This window comes from Nerophis ophidion, linkage group LG17 (assembly GCF_033978795.1).
Source record: "Nerophis ophidion isolate RoL-2023_Sa linkage group LG17, RoL_Noph_v1.0, whole genome shotgun sequence".
NCBI classification, from domain to species: Eukaryota; Metazoa; Chordata; class Actinopteri; order Syngnathiformes; family Syngnathidae; genus Nerophis; species Nerophis ophidion.
In genome coordinates this window covers 21,625,463-21,645,593 of record NC_084627.1, presented here as the reverse complement: position 1 = coordinate 21,645,593, position 20,131 = coordinate 21,625,463, and the positions used below count along the sequence as shown (strand labels likewise).

Below are 20,131 nucleotides of genomic sequence, written 5' to 3'. Positions count from 1 at the left end.
GGTGACTCAAGGGTGTTATATCATGTCTGGAGGGCTCTCATAATGTTGAAAAATGTATTTAGAAGGTAGTAAACAGTTTTTTTATGCTCTCGCAATGAAAATATTTGATTTATAATTAATGAGTACTACTTTGTTTCATTCATTTATCGTGGTCATGTCTATTACAAATTAAGAATGAAAGACAAATATGTACTTAGTTATTTTATATCAACAAATCTTTTTGTTACATTACAGTTTTACTGTATTTTTCAATTCATGCTACCTATTTTATTACTAAATTGTAATACCGGCTGCACTTTATACACCCCTGGTTTATTTACATTCATTATTCTGCCCTCCCTGAATGTTGGAATTCAATTCTGCAGATATGTAAACAGTCCTTTGAGTTAGGGATGAGAAACTTCTAACTTGAGGTTGTTTATTGATACTATCTGCAATGAAGTTACTTTAAAAACTAAGCACACCAATTAAACATTACTATACACATGACGTGCACATACATATAAGAATCATGATAAATCAACAATATAGTTTGTTGCAAACTCAAAAAAGCAATACAAGTGTACAAAATAAAGTACGGCTTTTAGGTCTGCATACAAAGTAACACTCCCATAGAAATGCAAATGCATAAATACAACATTCCTTTCCTCCTGCAGAAGTCCTAGAGTCCTTCATGGCAACCCGTGAGGCGATGCAGGTCCAGCCAAACGTCACTATTTACGAGTCCTTCGGCACTTCCTCCCTGCCTGACACAGTGGAGATCCCTGTGAGCCCGTGTGTGGAGTTGGATCCCAGGCAGCAGTGGGACATTGCAAGAGAATTAGTGGAGGAAAGTTTGCCTTTCCCAGCCGCCTGTCGTCTGCTGGTATCCCGCTGCCTCTTCCTGCTTCTGGCAGTCCGGCCGTCCTGGGTGGAGCCTGGTGGCAGGGAGGAAAGTCAGCCTGCAAACACCGGTGCGAGGTAAAGTCAAGTCCATTGTTTGTATATAATTCACAAGAAACGACAGGCACTTTAGACGTAAAGCAAACCTGGAGAAAGCTAATCGAACCCACATGAGCGACAAAGGAAAGGACGATGTCCCTTTTTATTTTAATCATGATTTGGAATGCATGAGAAAAGTAGAAACAAACATATCAGCAACAGGAGAAATGTTGGATTAGCGGTAAGGATCTGCTCAATCATTAATAACACTGCTGAGTTCATTGTAAAGAACATTACAACAAATGTAACACACATGAGTTTCATACCATCAGCTGAGTAGCACAGGCAACATTGTATAGCGAATGCAGATGTAGATGAAGCAGCTGGATGCTGACCACTTTAGATACTTTAAAGTACCAGTATAATGTGAAAAACAAGTTGACTTAATATGTATGTATTTAACTGTATCCATTAAACCAGGGGGTTCTTAACCTTTATGACCTTGGAACTCAACTTTTCCACTGCAAAGGGACCAGTGGCCCTCTCAAATATTAACATTAAATTAGTAATGGTACTCTATTTTGGTCATATTCAAAATAATATCTAATCTACTTACAGTTTAACAGGTTATGGTATATCTTGTCAAATAACATGACGGCCTGTGTTAATCAGAAAATAATATGAAACCCTGTGTTATTCCGGAAGATTATTATCAAGGTTTAGACCAGGCTGATTACAAGAATAAATACTAATTAAATATACTGCAAAAGAAGGGACTCATAAACACTGACAAATAAATGGACATATATTTATGCAGTGCTAAAATAGATAAATAAAATTAATAATGAATAATAACAAATATATTTCCTAAATAAACTGTTAAAGTGCAAATAAAATTACAGCCTAATCACTTTAATTATATTTTTTGCACTAAGACACTTCTCTGTGATTTTAGCGCCAGGCTTCTTCTGGTTGATTGATATTGTCATTACTGCCACAAGTGGTGGAAACGTGTATTACAACTGAGTACTGCTGCGGCCTATGCAGACCACAGCTGAGAAACTGATATTTTTTGACGGTCCTAATGGGGGCGCTCGCAGCCCCCCAATGTGCACTGCCGGCCCTATGGTTAAAAAACACTGCATTAAACCATATCCAATTGTATTTACCATCCGCACAGTATGTGAAAATACTGTCTAAATTACAAAATGCTACAAATTTAGTCATTCAACCAACTTGAATATTCCGCTCTAAATATTTTTGGCAATTTTCGTACATTTGAGAGGAACGCTTCTGCACTCTGACCACATCAGCAGATCAGTCATGCTATAAATACGCAACTATTGTTAAGAGATGTGATGTTTATCATTCGCGATCCTTTTTAAAACAAGAACAAGCTTGGCTTTTTTTAGGCATTCGGAATCGTAAATAAACAGCTAACAATTGAGTTAAAAGATCAGGAATCCTCTATTGCGCCCATAAAACCCTCTAAAATACACCCAAGAACTGCTGGCAATACTGAATTTACATGTCGCCACCTAAACATTGACCATACATGAGCAATATTGTTATAAGCGGCAACACTGACAAACTATTTTAGTGGCGCATTGATATCAGTGAGCTAACTATCTTACGCTGCTATTGTTGACACAGTGAGCCAGTGGCTGCGTCTGCTTTGTCTCAAACTTGCAAAAAGTTAAATTTAGATAATAATTCATGCACCCTGTAGTAGACTTATGTGGCCTTGCTCTAGGCTGGTTGACTATGACATTCCCCGAGATGGCGGAAAAGACCCTTTGCGGAAATACTTTAACCCTTTGTGACGATTGTTATTGATTTTTTCAATTTAACGGGATTATGTGAGCGTCCCGTCGGTCGGCATCCCAACAAGTGTTTGTTTTATTATGGTTTATAATGGTTAGTTTCTATGTTTAGCACCTGCTGCTGATGTTATAGTGTTTCAATGAAACTACGTCCGTTCAGTACTCTGTTTCTAAAATGTATTGCTCATCTTCATTGTGTTAGGGCTGAAAAATCTAAGGTTTTGAATCATAATTTTTGTCAAAGTAATCGTTATTGGTTCCCACAAAGTCTGCTTGATTAGCATTGATGTTGATGGGGAACAGATCTGTGGTTCCCACCTCTGCGTCACGGATAACATGACAGAATTGCTCATTATCTTCTCAAAATGGCTCGGGAGTCTTTGTGAGATTAATACTATTTTGATTTCATCTATTTGCTTGCAAACTTTGTAGGTCTTTTGGTGTCATAAATGATATATGTGATAGCATAGAGGAAACTTGTTTTTCCATTTTACTGGTGCTTTAAAGATAGATAGATAGATAGTACTTTATTTAATTTTAAGAGTGCATTTGTTTGTTTTAATCTACATTTAAAACATGTAATTGTGGTCTGGATAATATGAACAGTGTTGGATGTACTTACGTTTAAATTTTGACGTTTTTCTCCACAGTCACATTCATAACCCATTTTGAGTCCGTCTGCAAGATGTTCCCTTTAGATTGAAAATGAAACACATCCTGTCCAAAAGTATCCTTAAAATGTAAACTGTTCAATATAACATCAGTGCTATTTATTTCTGAAAACTGTTAAAAATAAACTTCCTAAACATTATGTAGTTACCCGGTCACAACTTTAGGGACACCTACCCACTATCCAATCGATACAGGGCTCCATTAATAAAGTGCTTTGATATTCTTTATAACTTGTATTCAACATTTGATTAACATTTTCTAAGCCAGAAAAGACCAATATTATTACAGGTTACCTTTAAATGCAATTACAGGCATTTTGGGTCGTTTATAAAAATAAATCAAAAATGTAATTCTGGAGCCATAAAAAAAGAGGAAATGTTTCATAATCTTAATTTCTTCTTTGTTGAAATTTCAGGAGGGAGTCTTTTCGTGGCAGAAAACAGGTGAATCTTCTTAACGTAACTTCAAAATTGTTGTTTCACTCCTCTTATTCTGATATATACAAATATGTTGCATTCAGTCTGACCAATCCAAGAACTCCTTGGAATCATACAAGAATAAAATGGGTAAGAAAGCTTGTTTTCGCCCCGGAACAGATTGAGTTAAATCTGTATTACTCTTTTTGGTTAACTTCACCAGCATTGTTGTTGTTTTTCTTAAAATGTCAGTGAATAATGTGAATTTACAGTAGGCTAAAATCGTCTTTTGATCTTCCAGCCTTACCTCTGTGCTCCTTGGACATCATGAAAGACGCTTGGGATCGACTGCGTCAGTGCATCAGTCCGACTGCCCCCACGGCTCAATTTGGAAGCGACACCCAATTGATCCTAAACCAGGCCCTGCACTTTGTGTGCGGGAGCATGTTCCAGTCGCCAACCCACACTTGTGGCGAGGCGGATCCCAAGGCTATCACCTTTGCCATCCTGCAGCAGCAAAACAGAGCAGAGGTACAACACAGCCAGTTTAGTCCACGTTTTTTGTAAGGCTATTTCTTGCCATTAATAAGGTGGTCATATTGTCTTTTTGCTTTGTCAGATGCGTCTGGAGGCCTTTTATCAGATGTCGTCCTTCCTGTCCAAGATGGAAGACCAGAGCTGCAGTATTAGCAATTCTTCGCAACTTCCTGCATTATTGCACTCTGTGCAGCTCCAGTTCCTGTCTGGGTGCTTCGCTTTGGGGACGCAAATCATCGGCTCCCCCCCGGGGTCTCATTATGAGATGCAGCATTACACGGTATACATGTATTCAACAAGCTATCACGCTGCTGTTCCCCCATCGGTATTGAATATTTGATACAGGACAGATGGATGGAGGAAGAGTTGCATAGTATTGTTGATTAGTGTTTTCTTCACTGATGTTTGTGTTTTAATCTCTATGCAGGCTGGTACACATTCAGCTTCTATAGCCCTGCAAAGAGAGTTGCGTTCGGCAGCGCACACTTTCTACCAGCAGGTGGTTCACATTCTCAGGCAAAGAGTCCTGCTGGAAAGAAAAAAACCAGGTTTGTTATGAATTTTTCCTCAAATAGTTGCCTCCGCTCTAATAAATGGCGTACCTCAACCTTTGACTAAATAAATTGAGGTTTACGATGTAATTACTGTATAGACACAGATATAAGATAGCCAGGACTATAAGACACGTTTCTTTTTCAAGACGATAAAATAAGATAGAAATAAATATATTACAATACCCAAAAGAGGACATATTTTATTGGGTGATTCATTGATCATCTTCATCATTATCTTAAAATTAACACAATAGTTCCACGTATGCTGTTTGATAACTTGCACACACTTTGGGACACTTTGGTATCGCCAGGTAACTGGTGTCTGTAAATGACATGAAGAAAGCTCTGATTCACTTGCGCAGAAGTTGTTTGGCGCTATCTGTTGATTTGCATGTATAAATGTTGAGACCCCAAATATAAGATGACTCATCTTTTTCAGACTTTATTACATTCAAGTCAATATGACAATTTGTACCATGACTGGTACCACCACTTGCTATTATTGTACTTGCAGTACTTTAGTAAATATAGTATTTTTTAAATACTGCCTAATTCTTACAATACAGTAGTACCTCAACGTACGTGCTTAATTGGTCCTGTGACGGAGCTCTCAACTCAACACACATGTGTCTTAAATCAACGTCTCCCATTGACATTAAAGGAAATTATTTAAATTGGACTTTGAACCCCCCAAAACAAGAACTTTTAAACATGTAACATGCCCTTGAAAAAGAAAAACGTTTTGATAGGAAATGTTATATGGAAAAAACACAATATAACAACTACAGTAGTTTTATTAGGAAAAGTAATAATATACAGCACTTACATTGTATTGCCTTCCAGCTACTTCTCCATCAAACACATAATCAGCAGGTTTTCCATATTTTTATAGATAAATGTAAGGCGTTGGGATATTAACATCATTGGCTGAAGTTATCGACTCATTCTGATTCAGTATAGTGCAGACTCGCAGTGATACACTCCAACTGCTTCACCAAGTCAACGACACGTTCTATCGTGTTTTCTTATTTTATTTCAATGTATCCTCCACTTCTTTTTCTCAGCACTGTCCTTCACGCTTGCTTTATTTCTTTATCATAGGTGGAAAACAAAGTCATGTTGATCTCTAGTTAAACGGTATTGCTAGCGAGTATGACCAGGTGTTTTGGGTGGATCTTTCATGTATCACTGGGACATTCGCTGCACCAACCAATGGCAGGGTCGTTTGGAACTCAATCTTTTGCTCTCAAATTAAAGCATAACAATTAGCCGCTAGACAGCTCATTTCTGAAAACATTCTTAAGTGAGGGTACTCTTGATAAAGTTATAATATTTTGAGACAACAGAAAATAAATGTATATGAAATGTGATAAGTCATTTTACTCTAATTAATATAACCTTTATTTAACCAGATAAGAAAGCCAATGACATCAACATCTCTTTCACAAGGGTGACCTGGCCAAGAGGTCAACAGCACATGTCACAGAGCAGTTTCAAAAAAGTAATACGTGAAGATATACATTTTAAAAGGCATAAAAGAGAACTGTAAAACAATAAAGATTTACACCTTTTAAAAACACAGGCACTGTGCAAACGTCTCTCGCTGTCCGTCCCTCAGCCTAGAACGGATGGCTCCAAATGATAGTTTCAGTTTCGTCTGCAATGCCTTCCATGCCAGAGGGGCAGCAATGCCAAGAGCTGTTTTGCCAAATTCAGTCTGTACATGGGGAATAAATAATTGCTAAATACTAAAAGAGTTAAATATTTAACAATATTTTTAAAGATGTATTTATACAAATAAATGCTTCCTCTGATCCTTACATGTGTTTACTTCTTATAAATGGCTGGTATACAATATTGTATTTCTATTTGTATAATAATTAGATGTCCTTCCTAAGATGTAGTATGTTATTGTATTTTTTTTTACCTCACTGCAAACAAGTTCTGGACCATACCTTAATGCCTTTGGTTGAAGCCATTTACCCTTTTCATATGATCACTTTTGCAAGTTGATGCCTACAAATGTTTTTTTTGCTGAAATGTTCTCTTGGTCATCCTCAGGTTCATGCCAGCACCTTCTTCTATCCACCATGTTTGCACTGAATTTTTGCTACCAACCAATGGACCTGGTGCTGGTCATCAGATGCGGCATCCTGGATCTCCTCTCCACGCTGACGGAAAACAGCTGCGCATTGATGAACCAGGGCTGGTTTGCTGTCACCACATCTGGATGCATGCTGCTGAGCGGGGCCGTCAAGCTGGCGTGTACACGCCTGCTGCAGATATTGACTGTCGCTTCCAGGTTATTAGATTCCACAGGCCGTCGCGGCAGATGTGAACACTAGAGTGACAAATGGTTGTGTGTTTTTAGCTCTTGTGAGGAGTTGCTTCCTCTTGAGGTCTCCGACGCGCTAATGGAAGTGATGTGTGAGCAGCTTCAGAATATTTTGGACACTTTCCAGCAGCAGCAGGCGGCCGAGAGAGGTTTAGCTGAGAAGATGAATGAGGACAACAAAAGCTTGAACGGTATTCACTAAAACATGTTCATGACATGCTCTTATTATTGCATCCTAATTGTTTTATTAAACTATACAGGTGCACATTCATAATGATGGTAGCTTAAACCTTGGCACTCACCAATAAATGATTATTGGGCGCGGCACTGCTGCTCTTTACTGCTCCCCTCACTTCCCAGGGGGTGATCAAGGGGATGGGTCAAATGCAGAGGACAAGTTTCACCACACCTAGTGTGTGTGTGACAATCATTGGTACTTTAACTTTAAAAAAAAAGGAGGATAGTCTGTGGGATACACTGTGGTCATCTATAAGATGACAACCATGCATTAGTATCATATTATGTTAACTTATTTAGAGCTATTGGAAATGATTTATAATGAATGAAGTGCAGTTGTACACTGCTGCAAACTCTACATCCAAACTACAACCAACTAACAATAAACATTGTTAGAATAATACATAATATCTCAAAACATGTTTATACTATGGATATTTTTTGTCAAATATATTTTTATTAAATTGATTAAAGTTTGGTAATGTTTACAGGACAATTGAAAAAATAATCCACACAGGGAAAAATAACACAAAAACAAACAAATAAACAGGGTGTGCATAATTTGTATTGAATTAAAAAATATAATTACTAAAACATTTATCATTTAATCATATGGGAAGAAAAATTGCATCCATTCCTCATTTCAACCAGCAGAGGCACTGTTGGTTATGTCTCAAATAGTTTGCAAACCTCCAGTATGGCTCAATTTATTTGTGAAAACTTTATATTGCTTATTTTATATATATATATATATATATATATATATATATATATATATATATATATATATATATATATATATATATATATATATATATATATATGTGTGTGTGTGTGTGTGTGTATAAATATATATACACACATGTATATACATATATATATACATATATATATATATATATATATATATATATATATATATATATATTGTGTGTGTTTGTCTATATATATGGTAGCTTACCGCTGCACTTGGGTGTAAGGCAGGGTGCAGTAAAACATAATTCAACTCTCTTCTACTTCTTTTAATTCACAACAAACTGTAAAGTTACAGTCCAGTATTTTGAAATGTTCGCTCTGTACATTTTTTTTAATTCTTATTTTTTCCCTGCTTTTCCTTGATCAGAAAGCAGCAGCAGAGTGCTTGAATGTCAGCTTGCAGACTTCCTGGTCTTTCTGAGGCGGGTGCTGTCATTAAGAGTGATGAAAACACTCTCCACTTTCCTGAAATGGGTCGACCCACTCATGGCCATTATATCCTACAAGTGCGCTTCAGGTAATTGCTGTAAATTAAAAGTGGGGGCTGCAAAGTCATCATTAACTTGCTTTTATAATTCTAATTTTGTACTTTTCCTCTCCAGGATCACCATCCTTCCAGAACCTTCGTACTAAGCTTTTGGCCTTCCATGTTTTGGAACGACTGTTACCTGCTTGTTCTGAGCCTGAACATATTAAAAAGGTACATACAGTAAGACATTTCCTGTACAAACACTAGCAAGAGTTATGATGCTGAAATTTCTATTCTACTTAGTGTTCCTTGTTTAATTGTTCTTTTTTTGGTAGGTTGTCAAAGACCTCTTTCAGCTGATGTCTGTTTACATGTGGGAGGAGCCTCTGGTTGAGAGGGTCCATGAGGAGGTGACTGCAAAGGTTAGTCCATTTTATAATAGGAGACAATCTAACATTCGTATCAACTTTTTGCCTTGAGGAACCAAAGTGAAAATGTGCTAATGGGCCACGGCCAAACAACCATTTTAAATGGGAACTATGATGTGGTTTGTCTTTTTTGTCTTATAAATGATTTTAAAATGTTGGATACTTGTGTTAAAAAAATGCCAAAACGTAAAATCATAAGGTCCATACATTTTGGTGTGAGCTTGCAAGCAGTTTTGGGTGCCTATGTTCACGGGGTTTTGCAGTCTGGCTATGCTACAGTGATGTGGACGTACTTATTTGGTGTGGACGTACTTATTTGGACATTAAGTAAAACTCTCATCCAGAGGTGGAGGAGCTACTCTCTCTCTATGAGGAAACAACAACGTAAGATAAAGTATTATTTTCATGTAATCTTGGCTTGAACATAACACCGACGTGTGACATGCAGTGACATAAATGCTGCTGAAAGCAAGTTTATGCAGCTACGTATCAATCGGCAAGTGTGCAGGTGTACCTAATGATGTGACCACGTGAATCTATATAATGTTTGAGGTTTATTTTTGACCGTATCTGGGGAAAAAAATAACACTGTTGACTTCTAGATATATATTTCTACAGTTCAAATAACAAAAAAATTGTTAAATAATGATACTTTTGGAGAGGATTGGGTGCGGTTTCATTGGCAATTTTAGAACAGCCTGCATCCAGCACCCCCTGAACGGGACAGGCGGTAGAAAATGGATGGATGAGTGCATCCAGATAGAGTCGTAAATCTTGCTGACAAACTTGAAAAACTGGTTATAAAAATGGCTGTGGAGCAAAGTTTATGCAAAATATACACCAAAGCATATCCAATACGTATTATCTAGACCAGGGGCTCTTATTTACATTTTTGACTTCTGGGTTCAACTTTTCCACTGCAGATGCGCCAAGGGCCCACTCAAAAATTAACACTGAATTTGTAATCCTACTCTTGATTTTAATTGTATTCAATAATTAATTGCTAACCTATTTACAGTTTACAACCTTGTCAAATGATATGAGACCCCTGTGTTCATCATAAAGATTATTATTTATTTAACACATAAATCTTTGGCTTAGGTCAGGCTGATTAGAAAAATAAGTACCAACCAAATTTACTGCAGAAGAATACAAAAATAAATGTAATTATGTTGTGCTGAAATAGACAATAAATAATAATAATAATAATAAATAAATAAAAAAAATATATATGTTTCTTAACTAAACTGTCAATAAAAATTTAAGTGCAAATGAAAATAAAGCTTCACCACTTAAGTCATAACTTTTTGGGCCTAAGAAACTTTTATGACTTTACTGTTTGTTTGAAATTGTCATTACTGCAACAAGTGGTGAAAAAGTGTGTTACAACTGAGTACTGATGCAGCCCACATGGACCACAGCTGAAAAACATATTTTTTTCCGGCCCTGTAAGGGGCTCCTGCAGCCCAATAAAGGTCTAGAAACATTGGTCTAGACCTTGAAGTGTTTTAAAAATGTAGGTTAAAGTCATCACAGGTCATCTTTAAGCCTGAAAGACTAATACCCTAAATGTAAATAATAAAGATAATTTAGTTGGTACAAATAACTTTTAAAGTTGAAGGGCTAAATTGGGGGATTGAGCAGAATTTTATTTGTACCCCCCTCACAACATAATTCTCATAACATTTTTACACTCTATTTTTATTTGTGTGAAACAATTTTTATACTATTTTAGTTGAATTGTATTTGAGCAACCCTGAATAGATGGCAATTAGTTAACCATCAATAATTGTGTGAGCTTGAAAAAAGTCTGTATAAATATTTCTTAAATTTGAGAAGTCAGTCTTTGGCGGGTCAGATTTAATCCACAGGTCCCACATAGGCACCCCTGATCTACAGTATGTCACACGAGTGAGTAAACCTCTTTACAATTGAACAACCACTTCAAGAGACGGTATTGGGGCCAAATCCGGATGTGTAGTGACATCTTACCGGGCCCAGATCCGCTTGTTGAATAGCCCTGGTGTACAGTGTGTAGTTTCATTCCTATAAAAGTTCAACTCAGTGTTCTGATGCATCTGGTTGATGAAAGTATTTTTCATCTTATTATCTTTTTCAGAATCCTGGTCGCGAGGAATGTATTCCCATTGGAGATTTCTCCTTTGACCCACATAAGCTCATTTGCTGCTCTTTGGAGAGCGGCAACGTCCTCTCACACGGGACCGGAGGGAAAGGTTATGGCCTTGCCACCACTGCCATCACCTCCGGATGCTTCATATGGAAGGTAAAGTCTCCTCTAAGTCTAATTGCATTTTGTGATTTTCAACCCACATTCTCCCCCGCAGTTCAACATCACCAAAGAAAACCGTGGCAACGAGGGCACGTGCGTGGGCGTGTCACGCTGGCCCGTACGGGATTACAACCATCACACCACCACCGACATGTGGTTGTATCGCGCCTACAGCGGCAACCTGTACCATGGCGGGGAGCTGGTGCGCACACATCCTTCCTTCACGCAGGGTGACACCATCACATGCATCCTAGACATGGAGGCTCATACCGTGTCCTTTGCTAAAAACGACAAGGTCTGGATTTGATGTATGTTTTGCATTCAGCGGTGCCCGAACTGATTCTTAAAGAAAAATGTTTTTTTATGTCAGGAGCCCAAATTGGCATTTGAAGGTGTGGTTGCCTCAGAGCTTTACCCTTGTGTGTTGTTCTATAGCAGCAATCCAGGAGAGAAGGTAACTAATACAGCTTTATTTAATATTGTCTTTTACGCTCTATTTAAAATCCCCAAATGTTATGCAGTGTCTTAGGTACAATGTCTGTATTGCAATTTACCATCTGGATATTAGGAGACCCTTAACAAAGGGGTGTATGGTGTATGGGAATATCGAAAAGATAGAACCGTTTTTTACACTTTTACACTGGTGTTGAAAGCTATTGTCAATTAACGTCACCGTCTAATTAAAGGCATGTCTTTCCAAATGTCGTAAGGATTTGTTTTTTTCCGAAAAAAAGATTGCATAAAAAATATATTTTTAATAAAAAGGTACATTTTCTAACATTTTGGAGGTACACCTTTTTCATTGGGCACTATTTTTTTATGGAAATGTAAAATGTTGTTATATATAGAATGTAGATGATGTAGAATCAACAGTACCTCTGCTGTTTGCAGCCAAATAGTGCGAGCAATCGTCAGTTTAAACAGCATTGACCAAATTTTTACTTAACAATTACTTAACAGCTAATCGATTACTTTGCCTATTGTTATTAAAGATTGAAAATATTAAATAATAAAGCCTGTTTTACATCTGTATTACCCTGTATATAACCAATTAACTTGAGAATAGTATAATATAGACATACTATTTTTTACTATCTTTTACTTTTACTAACAGCGTCACATTTTCTACAAAGCTAACATTTTTGTGTGCTTCAAACTGTCTAACTATTTCAATGATTTATTTACATATTGAGTATTCTACAGATAATTAATACAGTTAAAATAACTTGTTTCTTGATTAGGGTTCATAAATAAAAAGTTTGTATATTCAAGCAAATGTCTCTATAGGAAACAATGTAAATATAAATAATGGGTTTCAGCCTTAATAAAAGTTCATATTTTAGTAAAAGATTGTATAACTTGAACACAATATATGCTGCTATACTGTACCATTTATGAAACAAACATAACAAGGGGGTGATGTATCAACTTTCTATTTAATAACAAAATCATAACAACAACTAGATAAACTGTCCTTGTGTTCAGCCATGCTGTTGACACACACACACACTGAGAGTAGTCTTTTGGTGCACCTACAGTTTGAAATCACAAAACCTTTAACTTAAACAGTAAGGTCGCTACAGTGATTATGAATAAATACTAAATTCACACTTTGTCGGTTAATCTTTTTGGCATGCAGCGGAAAGGACAGGCAGTGTCGACAATGCTGTGTATACCTTCTGAATGTTTCAAACCACGCTTTGTTTTCTTTTGACTCAAAACATTTTAAAAGTAGCACATAGCACAGTAGCAAGACCACCGTTGTGCTGACTGAATAAACACTGGCTATCAATCAGCCTGCGTTCATACACTAAGACAAGGTTTGTACATCTAAGCATATTTTTATCCGCTTTGTGGTTCGTAAATTGAAAAATTTGAACAAGGAGTGGTTCATAATTCGAGGTTCCAGTGTATATTATTTTTTCTGTACTAAATGTGCAAGACGACTATCACACAATGCCATTGAATTCAATAAAACAAAATCTCAATATCAGTCTTGTGCATTCTCACAGGTGACCCTACGTGACCTGCAGATGCGAGGCATGCCCAGTAACCTTCTTCCCGGCGAGCCACTGTGCAGCCCTCAGAGCACTACCCTCATCGAGTCCGCTGTGCAGCTCCTCAGAAGGCTCCACCAGTGCGACCAGTGGACCTCGCACATCAACCAGTACATACAAACCCACTTGGACCTCATTGGCCCCTTGCTGAAAGAGGAGGATGTAGGAGGTTTTGCCCCAGGTCAGTCCCTAACAGAGTCTCAAATAATTGCTTGGTCAGGTTTAGGAATAGAAACATACAAGTTTATTTATTTATTTATTTTCACACTATACAACTACAGGCCTCAGTTCTTTGGAGAAGGAAGAATCCGCAGGAGACGACTCGAGTGATTTGCCGACTCATCACAGTCTCCTATCAGAGGCCAAGCTGGCTGCTCTGTGCACAGAAGTGTGGCCGGTTCTAACGCTGATCGGAGGTGTGGATGGCGGTCTCCGGGCTGGGGGGTCCTGTCTGCATAAACCCAGCGGGCGCAGAGCCGTCCTGCTGGGGGTCCTGAGAGAAAGAAGCTCTCTGGCCAAGCTTCAGTGGGAAGAGGCGGACCTCTCTATAAAGTAAGCAGAATAAATGTTCGCCTAATTTTGTATGAACCAGAGTTTGTTATTTAAAGATAACATACCATGTTTTTAGTCGTAAAGAGCACACCGGATATTAGCCGAACCCATGACATTTTAGAAGAAAAATATATTTTTCTATGTATTAGCCGCACTAGACTATAAGCCGCAGGTATATACGTTGTGAAATTAGGTATTCCACAACCTAAATGATTATTTACCTACCCTATTTGTTTCCAAACGGTGCCTGTAAAACGGCTAATCAAACAAAAAACAGGTCATTGTCATGGACCTACTAGATGCGAAAGCTAACTCTCCAATCGGTTAAAAGACTCAACAATTCCACGGTGATGTTTTGGAATTCACAAAACTGGAACAATACAAACCTAATGCCATTGTAAGTTAATAAAACTAACACAGACTCTCGTAAACATGTTAGCGTATTAGCTAATGCTAACAACGCTAGCTTGATTAAATAAGTATAGCACGTACAAATACTGTATGCATGAAAATACTCCTACAGACATCACACATAGGACGGTTTAGTAAGTAAAAATAATTGTATTTATATTTTAAAACTCACAAACTTTGCTTTGAGTGATAAAGGAAGAATCCATACAAGTAGAACCGCTATGGAAGACAAAACGGCACTTGTACTTCCAGTTTAAAGCACTAAACAGAAAGAAATACTGTAGGCGTTCACCTCGCAGCACTGTCCTGCAGTGCGCAAACTCATCCAAAAGATGGCACCATAGCACATGCAATAACACACATTTTCAGTGTCTCAACAAAAGAATATTTTTGGGATTCAAAACATTATGGCTGTTAATGAAGAAAAATGTATAAATTAGCTCCACCATTTTGTAAGAACAGGGTTCAAGGCATAGGGAAAAAGTAGCGGCTTATAGTCCGTAATTTACGGTAAATGGAACCTGACATTTTTTATCTAATCATTTTCACATCCAAATATTCGCACCAGTTTTATCAAAGTAAACTAATCCAGTCTACTGATTTTTCTTGAAAAATATTAGGATATTGGCATGGCAGCAACTGATGTTAGCTTGTGACTTAATCCACTTTTTACCAATGTGTGCTTCAAGTTTTTACAACTTGATTACATACATTTATTGTTCCTTTTTCTTCCACATTTTTGTTTGGATTCCTACAGCCAAGTGTCGGCCTTGAATTGACCGTGACTTGTGCTGGTTGCTATCATGTTGTGAAACCAATATTTAGATTGCTTTAAGATGTCACAACACCACCCTAAAGGTCCCTACTCTTTCTCAACAATTGTAATCCACTTTTTACATTTACACTGATTCAAGATTCAAGATTGTTTATTGTCATATGCACAGTTAAACAGTTTGCCGTACAATGAAAATCTTACTTTGCTAGTCCACCCTTCAACAAGTCACACGGTACTTAGCCAAAAATAAAAAAAATAAAAATGTATATACAAGGCACAGTAAGTAACATAAAATTATTGCACATTCTGGTTGACAGTCAACAGTATAAATATGGAGGTGACCTCGGGTCACAGCAGCAGTTAAAGTGTCTTTACTGATCAAAGGTGAAAAGTGTCTACAGTGATGGTTTACAGTTCGGGGTTTTGTCAAGGTGCCTGTCTTGTTCAAAAAGACAAAGTAAAAATGGGGGCGGGGGAGCTAGTATTCACATGTTAGCATTCACAAGCCTGATGGCCTGTGGGTAGAAACTGTTTGTCAGTCTCGTAGTCCTGGATTTCAGGCTCCTGTATTGTCTGCCTGATGTTAGGAGGCTGAAGAGACTGTGCTGGGGGTGTGTACTGTCTATTATGATTTTGTGTGCTCTCCTGGTGGCCCTGGTAGAGTACATGTCCTGTAGTGAGGGGAAGGCTGCTCCTGATATGTAATGAGCAGTTTTAATCACTCGCTGGAGTGCCTTCCTGTCCTTAGCAGTGCAGTTTCCTTACCAGACCGTGATTGAGCTGGTAAGGACACTCTCAACCGTACTTCTATAGAAGTTGCAGAGAATTTTGTGTGGCATACCATATTTTCTCAGCCTTCTTAGGAAGTACAGTCGCTGCTGGGCTTTCTTTATTGTTTGTTGGGTGTTGTGATCCCAGGTGAGGTCCTCGCGGATGTGGGTCCCGAGGAATTTAAAGGTTTTCACCCTCTCCACCTTTGTCCCTCCTATGTACAAAGGTGTGTACTGTGCACTCCTTCTCCGTGGGTCAATAATCATCTCCTTGGTCTTGTCTGTGTTCAAGGAGAGATTATCCTGACACCAGGCCACCACTGTAAAATATATAAAGAAAAAACAAATGATCAGACTTACTTCCATGTCTATAGCTGATGTACATGTTGTTAGCAGAGCTCCATGCTTTATTCTATGATGTGTAGCAAAGTCTGCTTTTTGAGAGCCGTTTCTCTCAAAAGTGAAGCAATCAGGCAAGAAAGATTAGAGAGATATTTGTATTGCTCGAACATCAGTAAAAATTAGATTTTCCAAAACAGGGAACGTTTAAACCGAACACATTCCAGGTGAACGAATGAAATTCTACACCAAAGGTTTTCAAAGTTTGGCACAATACATGACTTTGTTTACACTGCAGGCCAACGTGATCCAAATAAGATTTTTTCGATATCAGTTTTTTTCCAGCTTACTGTTAACACTGCAAGTAAGATGGGATGTTTATCAGACTCCAGTGTAAACGCGCACAGGCCCCAATGTGGACTCGACGTCACTTGCATGCGCAGTTTGATAAAGTTAAGGAAGTTAACCAGATTCCATAAATGAAGAAGGGGATTCGCTATTTCTACAATAAAATAAAATCGACACACATTAAAACTTTTTAAGGTGTTTAAGCGTTTTGTTTTTTTCGTTAAAATAAATTAAATATAGTGTGTGAATGAATACACAGTCGCAAAGTGTACATACTTGTAAAGAACATAATGTCATGGCTGTCATGAGTTTCTAATAAATTCTACAACTCTTATTTTTTTGTGATAGAGTGATTGGAGCACATACTTGTTGGTCACAAAAAACATTCATGAAATGTGGCTCTTTTATGAATTCATTTTGGGTCTACTTAAAATGTGACCAAATCTGCTTGGTCAAAAGTATACATACAGCAATGTTAATATTTGCTTACATGTCCCTTGGCAAGTTTCACTGCAATAAGGCGCTTTTGGTACCCATCCACAAGCTTCTGGTTGAATTTTCGACCACCACTCTTGACAAAATTAGTGCAGTTCAGATAGATGTGTTGGTTTTGTGACATGGACTTGTTTCTTCAGCATTGTCCACATGTTCTCAATGTGGTGTAAGTCAGGACTTTGGGAAGGCCATTCTAAAACCTTAATTATAGCCTGATTTAGCCATTATTTTACCACTTTTGACATATGTTTGGAGTCATTGTCCTTTTGGAACACCCAACTGTGCCCAAGACCCAACCTCCGGACTGATGATTTTAGGTTGTCCTGAAGAATTTGTAGGTAATCCTCCTTTTTCATTGTACCATTTACTCTCTGTAAAGCACTAGTGTTATTGGCAGCAAAAAAGGCCCAGAGCATAACACTACCACCACCATGCTTGACGGTAGCATGGTGTTCCTGGGATTAAAGGCCTCACCTTTTCTCCCCCAAACGTATTGCTGGGTATTGTGGCTGAACAGCTCAATTTTTGTTTCATCTGACCAGAAAACTTTCCTCCAGAAGGTCTTATCTTTGTGCATTTTAAGTAGACCCTTATTAAATTCATAAAAGAACAACACTTCAAGAATGTTTTTTGTGACAAACAGGCATGTGCTCTAATCACTCTATCCCAAAAAATAAGAGTTGTAGAAATTATTTGAAACTCAAGACAGCCAAGACATTATGTCCTTCACAAGTGTGTTTAAACTTTTGACCACGACTGTATATATAGTGTAATATATTTGGGGGGTTCTAATCATATTATGGCTGTTAAGTGGAGGCAACACAGACAGCCTGGAGCTACGCTTTATTTGCCGAATCACTTATGTAAACAACTTATGCAATGTACGTAACATTTAAGCAAATAAGCCACCACGTCAATTCTGGTCCTTCAACAATCGGTATTTCTTCTAAATCAAAACATAAGTTCATAAATAAATACACAGTCCATTATTTGCACACTATTGGCAGTGATGCACTGAGAACCAGATTTGGTGATAAAGTATCCACTTCCGTTGGCGGGCTGCGTCTTTCTCCGCGCACACAAATCACGTAGCTCGCTCAAAGCTCACAAAATGTCAAATTCAGGTTGCATGGCGTTTAGACTGAAGTCACATTTGAAAAGATCAGATTTCAATCACATTTGGACTAACTCCTGATGTGGTCCAAATCTGATGGAAAAGGATCAGATTTAAAGCACTTTGGAGCATTTAAGACTAAGGGCGGTATAGCTCGGTTGGTAGAGCGGCCGTGCCAGCAACTTGAGGGTTCCAGGTTCGATCCCCGCTTCTGCCTTCCTAGTCACTGCCGTTGTGTCCTTGGGCAAGACGGTTTACCCCCCTGCTCCCAGTGCCACCCACACTGTTTTGAATGTAACTTATATATTGGGTTTCACTATGTAAAGTGCTTTGATCACTAGAGAAAAGTGCTATACAAAATATAATTCACTTCACATTTAAACTTGGCAAAAAAAATCAGATCAGTGTCACTTGAGGGGTGGCAAGTAGGTAGGTAGGTCTTTATTGTCATTGCAACAAGTACAACGAAACTTTGTTTTCAGCACAAACCTGTTCAAGATTAGACAAAGAAACAGTGTACAGGGTTACAGAACAAGAACGCTGATGGGTCGCCATAAGGCGCCCCGTAAAAGATGGGAAAAAGGTAAACGCTGGGGAAGGATGAGTAAAAAAATGCAATCCAGACTGGGCTCCTAAGGGGGCCCAGTTCGTAGTGAGAAATAAAACCTCCATAGCAAATCACATATACATATTACAACATACATCTCAAGATATCTAGCAACAGAGGGAAGGTAGTTCAAGGTCATGGTGGTAGGTCGCAGCTCTCAGACGCTGACCATCCATTCATCACCCCTACGGGATTTGCGTTGAGGGCGTTGGATTGGGGGGGGAATGTATGTGTGGCGTATAATTTTTTGTGGATGCGTGTGTGTGTGTGTGTGTGTGTGTGTGTGTGTGTGTGTGTGTGTGTGTGTGTGTATAAGCCAATAGTGTGTCTCTGTTCCGCGGCCTTGATGTATTTGCCGTCGCTAGTCCAAAGTTCACAACAACAGGTGTGTGTCCATGAGAGACAAAAAAGGGAGTTTGTTGTGTCTTCGTTGAAGCGATCTTCGGGAGAGTCTCGAAGCCAGGGAAACAATCTAAGTTAAAATGATTTGTATGCGAGTGAAAATAAAAATTTGCTTTTCACTCTAAAATTGTCTATGACTGGTCCTCAAAACCTTCAGGGTAGACAGTCTGATGAAATCCACAGTTCTTCCCGCATCCTCCAATCATTTGTGGCAGCTTTGGGGTACTTTGAAGACTGCCAGCATTTTCCAATTTGTCGACAAATCAGAGCAACGCTTACTCCAATCAGCAGATGTCCTGTTGTCATAATTCCGAATAGGTGGATATCTTCATGTCCTCGACAGAAGATATCCAACTGCTGCGTGGATTCTCCTTGCTTCTTGCTCCTTCAGTTGTTAAGCCTTTGCCGTAGCTTCCCATGCCATCGGCACCTTTACTTTTTTCATAATATTGCCTGATTATTTGAATAATTCATCCTTTCTCTTCTGCGCACTGCTTCCAGATGTCCATCTGCATCTTGGTGGAACGACCACCGCATAAACATGCGACCCCAACATGACAGAAATCAGGGCGCTGAAACAGAACTAAACAACTAAGAAAATACCAAACTAAACATGACCCGAGGAACGGATCATGACACTTACTCCACTCAAGACGAAAAAAAATGCATACTTCAAGAAGATTTTTTCATACAAGAAGTATTTAAATATATGTCTTATGTGAAATAAACAAACGTCATGAAAAAAATATTAAATAACAGCCTCTCAAAGGGACAATGCACTTTTTTTTTTTAAATTTTGCCTATCGTTCACAATCATTATGGA

The 20,131-nt window shown here is 38.2% G+C and overlaps 1 protein-coding gene across 8 annotated transcripts in view; it reads left to right on the top strand.

The window, feature by feature from the left end:
* Window positions 1–20,131, top strand: part of LOC133536205 (probable E3 ubiquitin-protein ligase HERC1) — a 114,079-nt gene that overhangs the window by 56,003 nt on the left and 37,945 nt on the right. For all 8 annotated transcript variants that reach the window (XM_061876540.1, XM_061876539.1, XM_061876538.1 and 5 more), the window contains 16 exons: window positions 657–960; window positions 3,832–3,859; window positions 3,937–3,982; window positions 4,134–4,363; window positions 4,452–4,649; window positions 4,797–4,917; window positions 6,985–7,225; window positions 7,295–7,449; window positions 8,619–8,768; window positions 8,854–8,951; window positions 9,056–9,142; window positions 11,268–11,432; window positions 11,494–11,733; window positions 11,809–11,892; window positions 13,451–13,676; window positions 13,777–14,047. In XM_061876540.1, coding sequence (XP_061732524.1) covers window positions 657–960; window positions 3,832–3,859; window positions 3,937–3,982; window positions 4,134–4,363; window positions 4,452–4,649; window positions 4,797–4,917; window positions 6,985–7,225; window positions 7,295–7,449; window positions 8,619–8,768; window positions 8,854–8,951; window positions 9,056–9,142; window positions 11,268–11,432; window positions 11,494–11,733; window positions 11,809–11,892; window positions 13,451–13,676; window positions 13,777–14,047 — 2,644 coding nt within the window. The remainder of the gene's footprint in view (window positions 1–656; window positions 961–3,831; window positions 3,860–3,936; window positions 3,983–4,133; window positions 4,364–4,451; window positions 4,650–4,796; window positions 4,918–6,984; window positions 7,226–7,294; window positions 7,450–8,618; window positions 8,769–8,853; window positions 8,952–9,055; window positions 9,143–11,267; window positions 11,433–11,493; window positions 11,734–11,808; window positions 11,893–13,450; window positions 13,677–13,776; window positions 14,048–20,131) is intronic.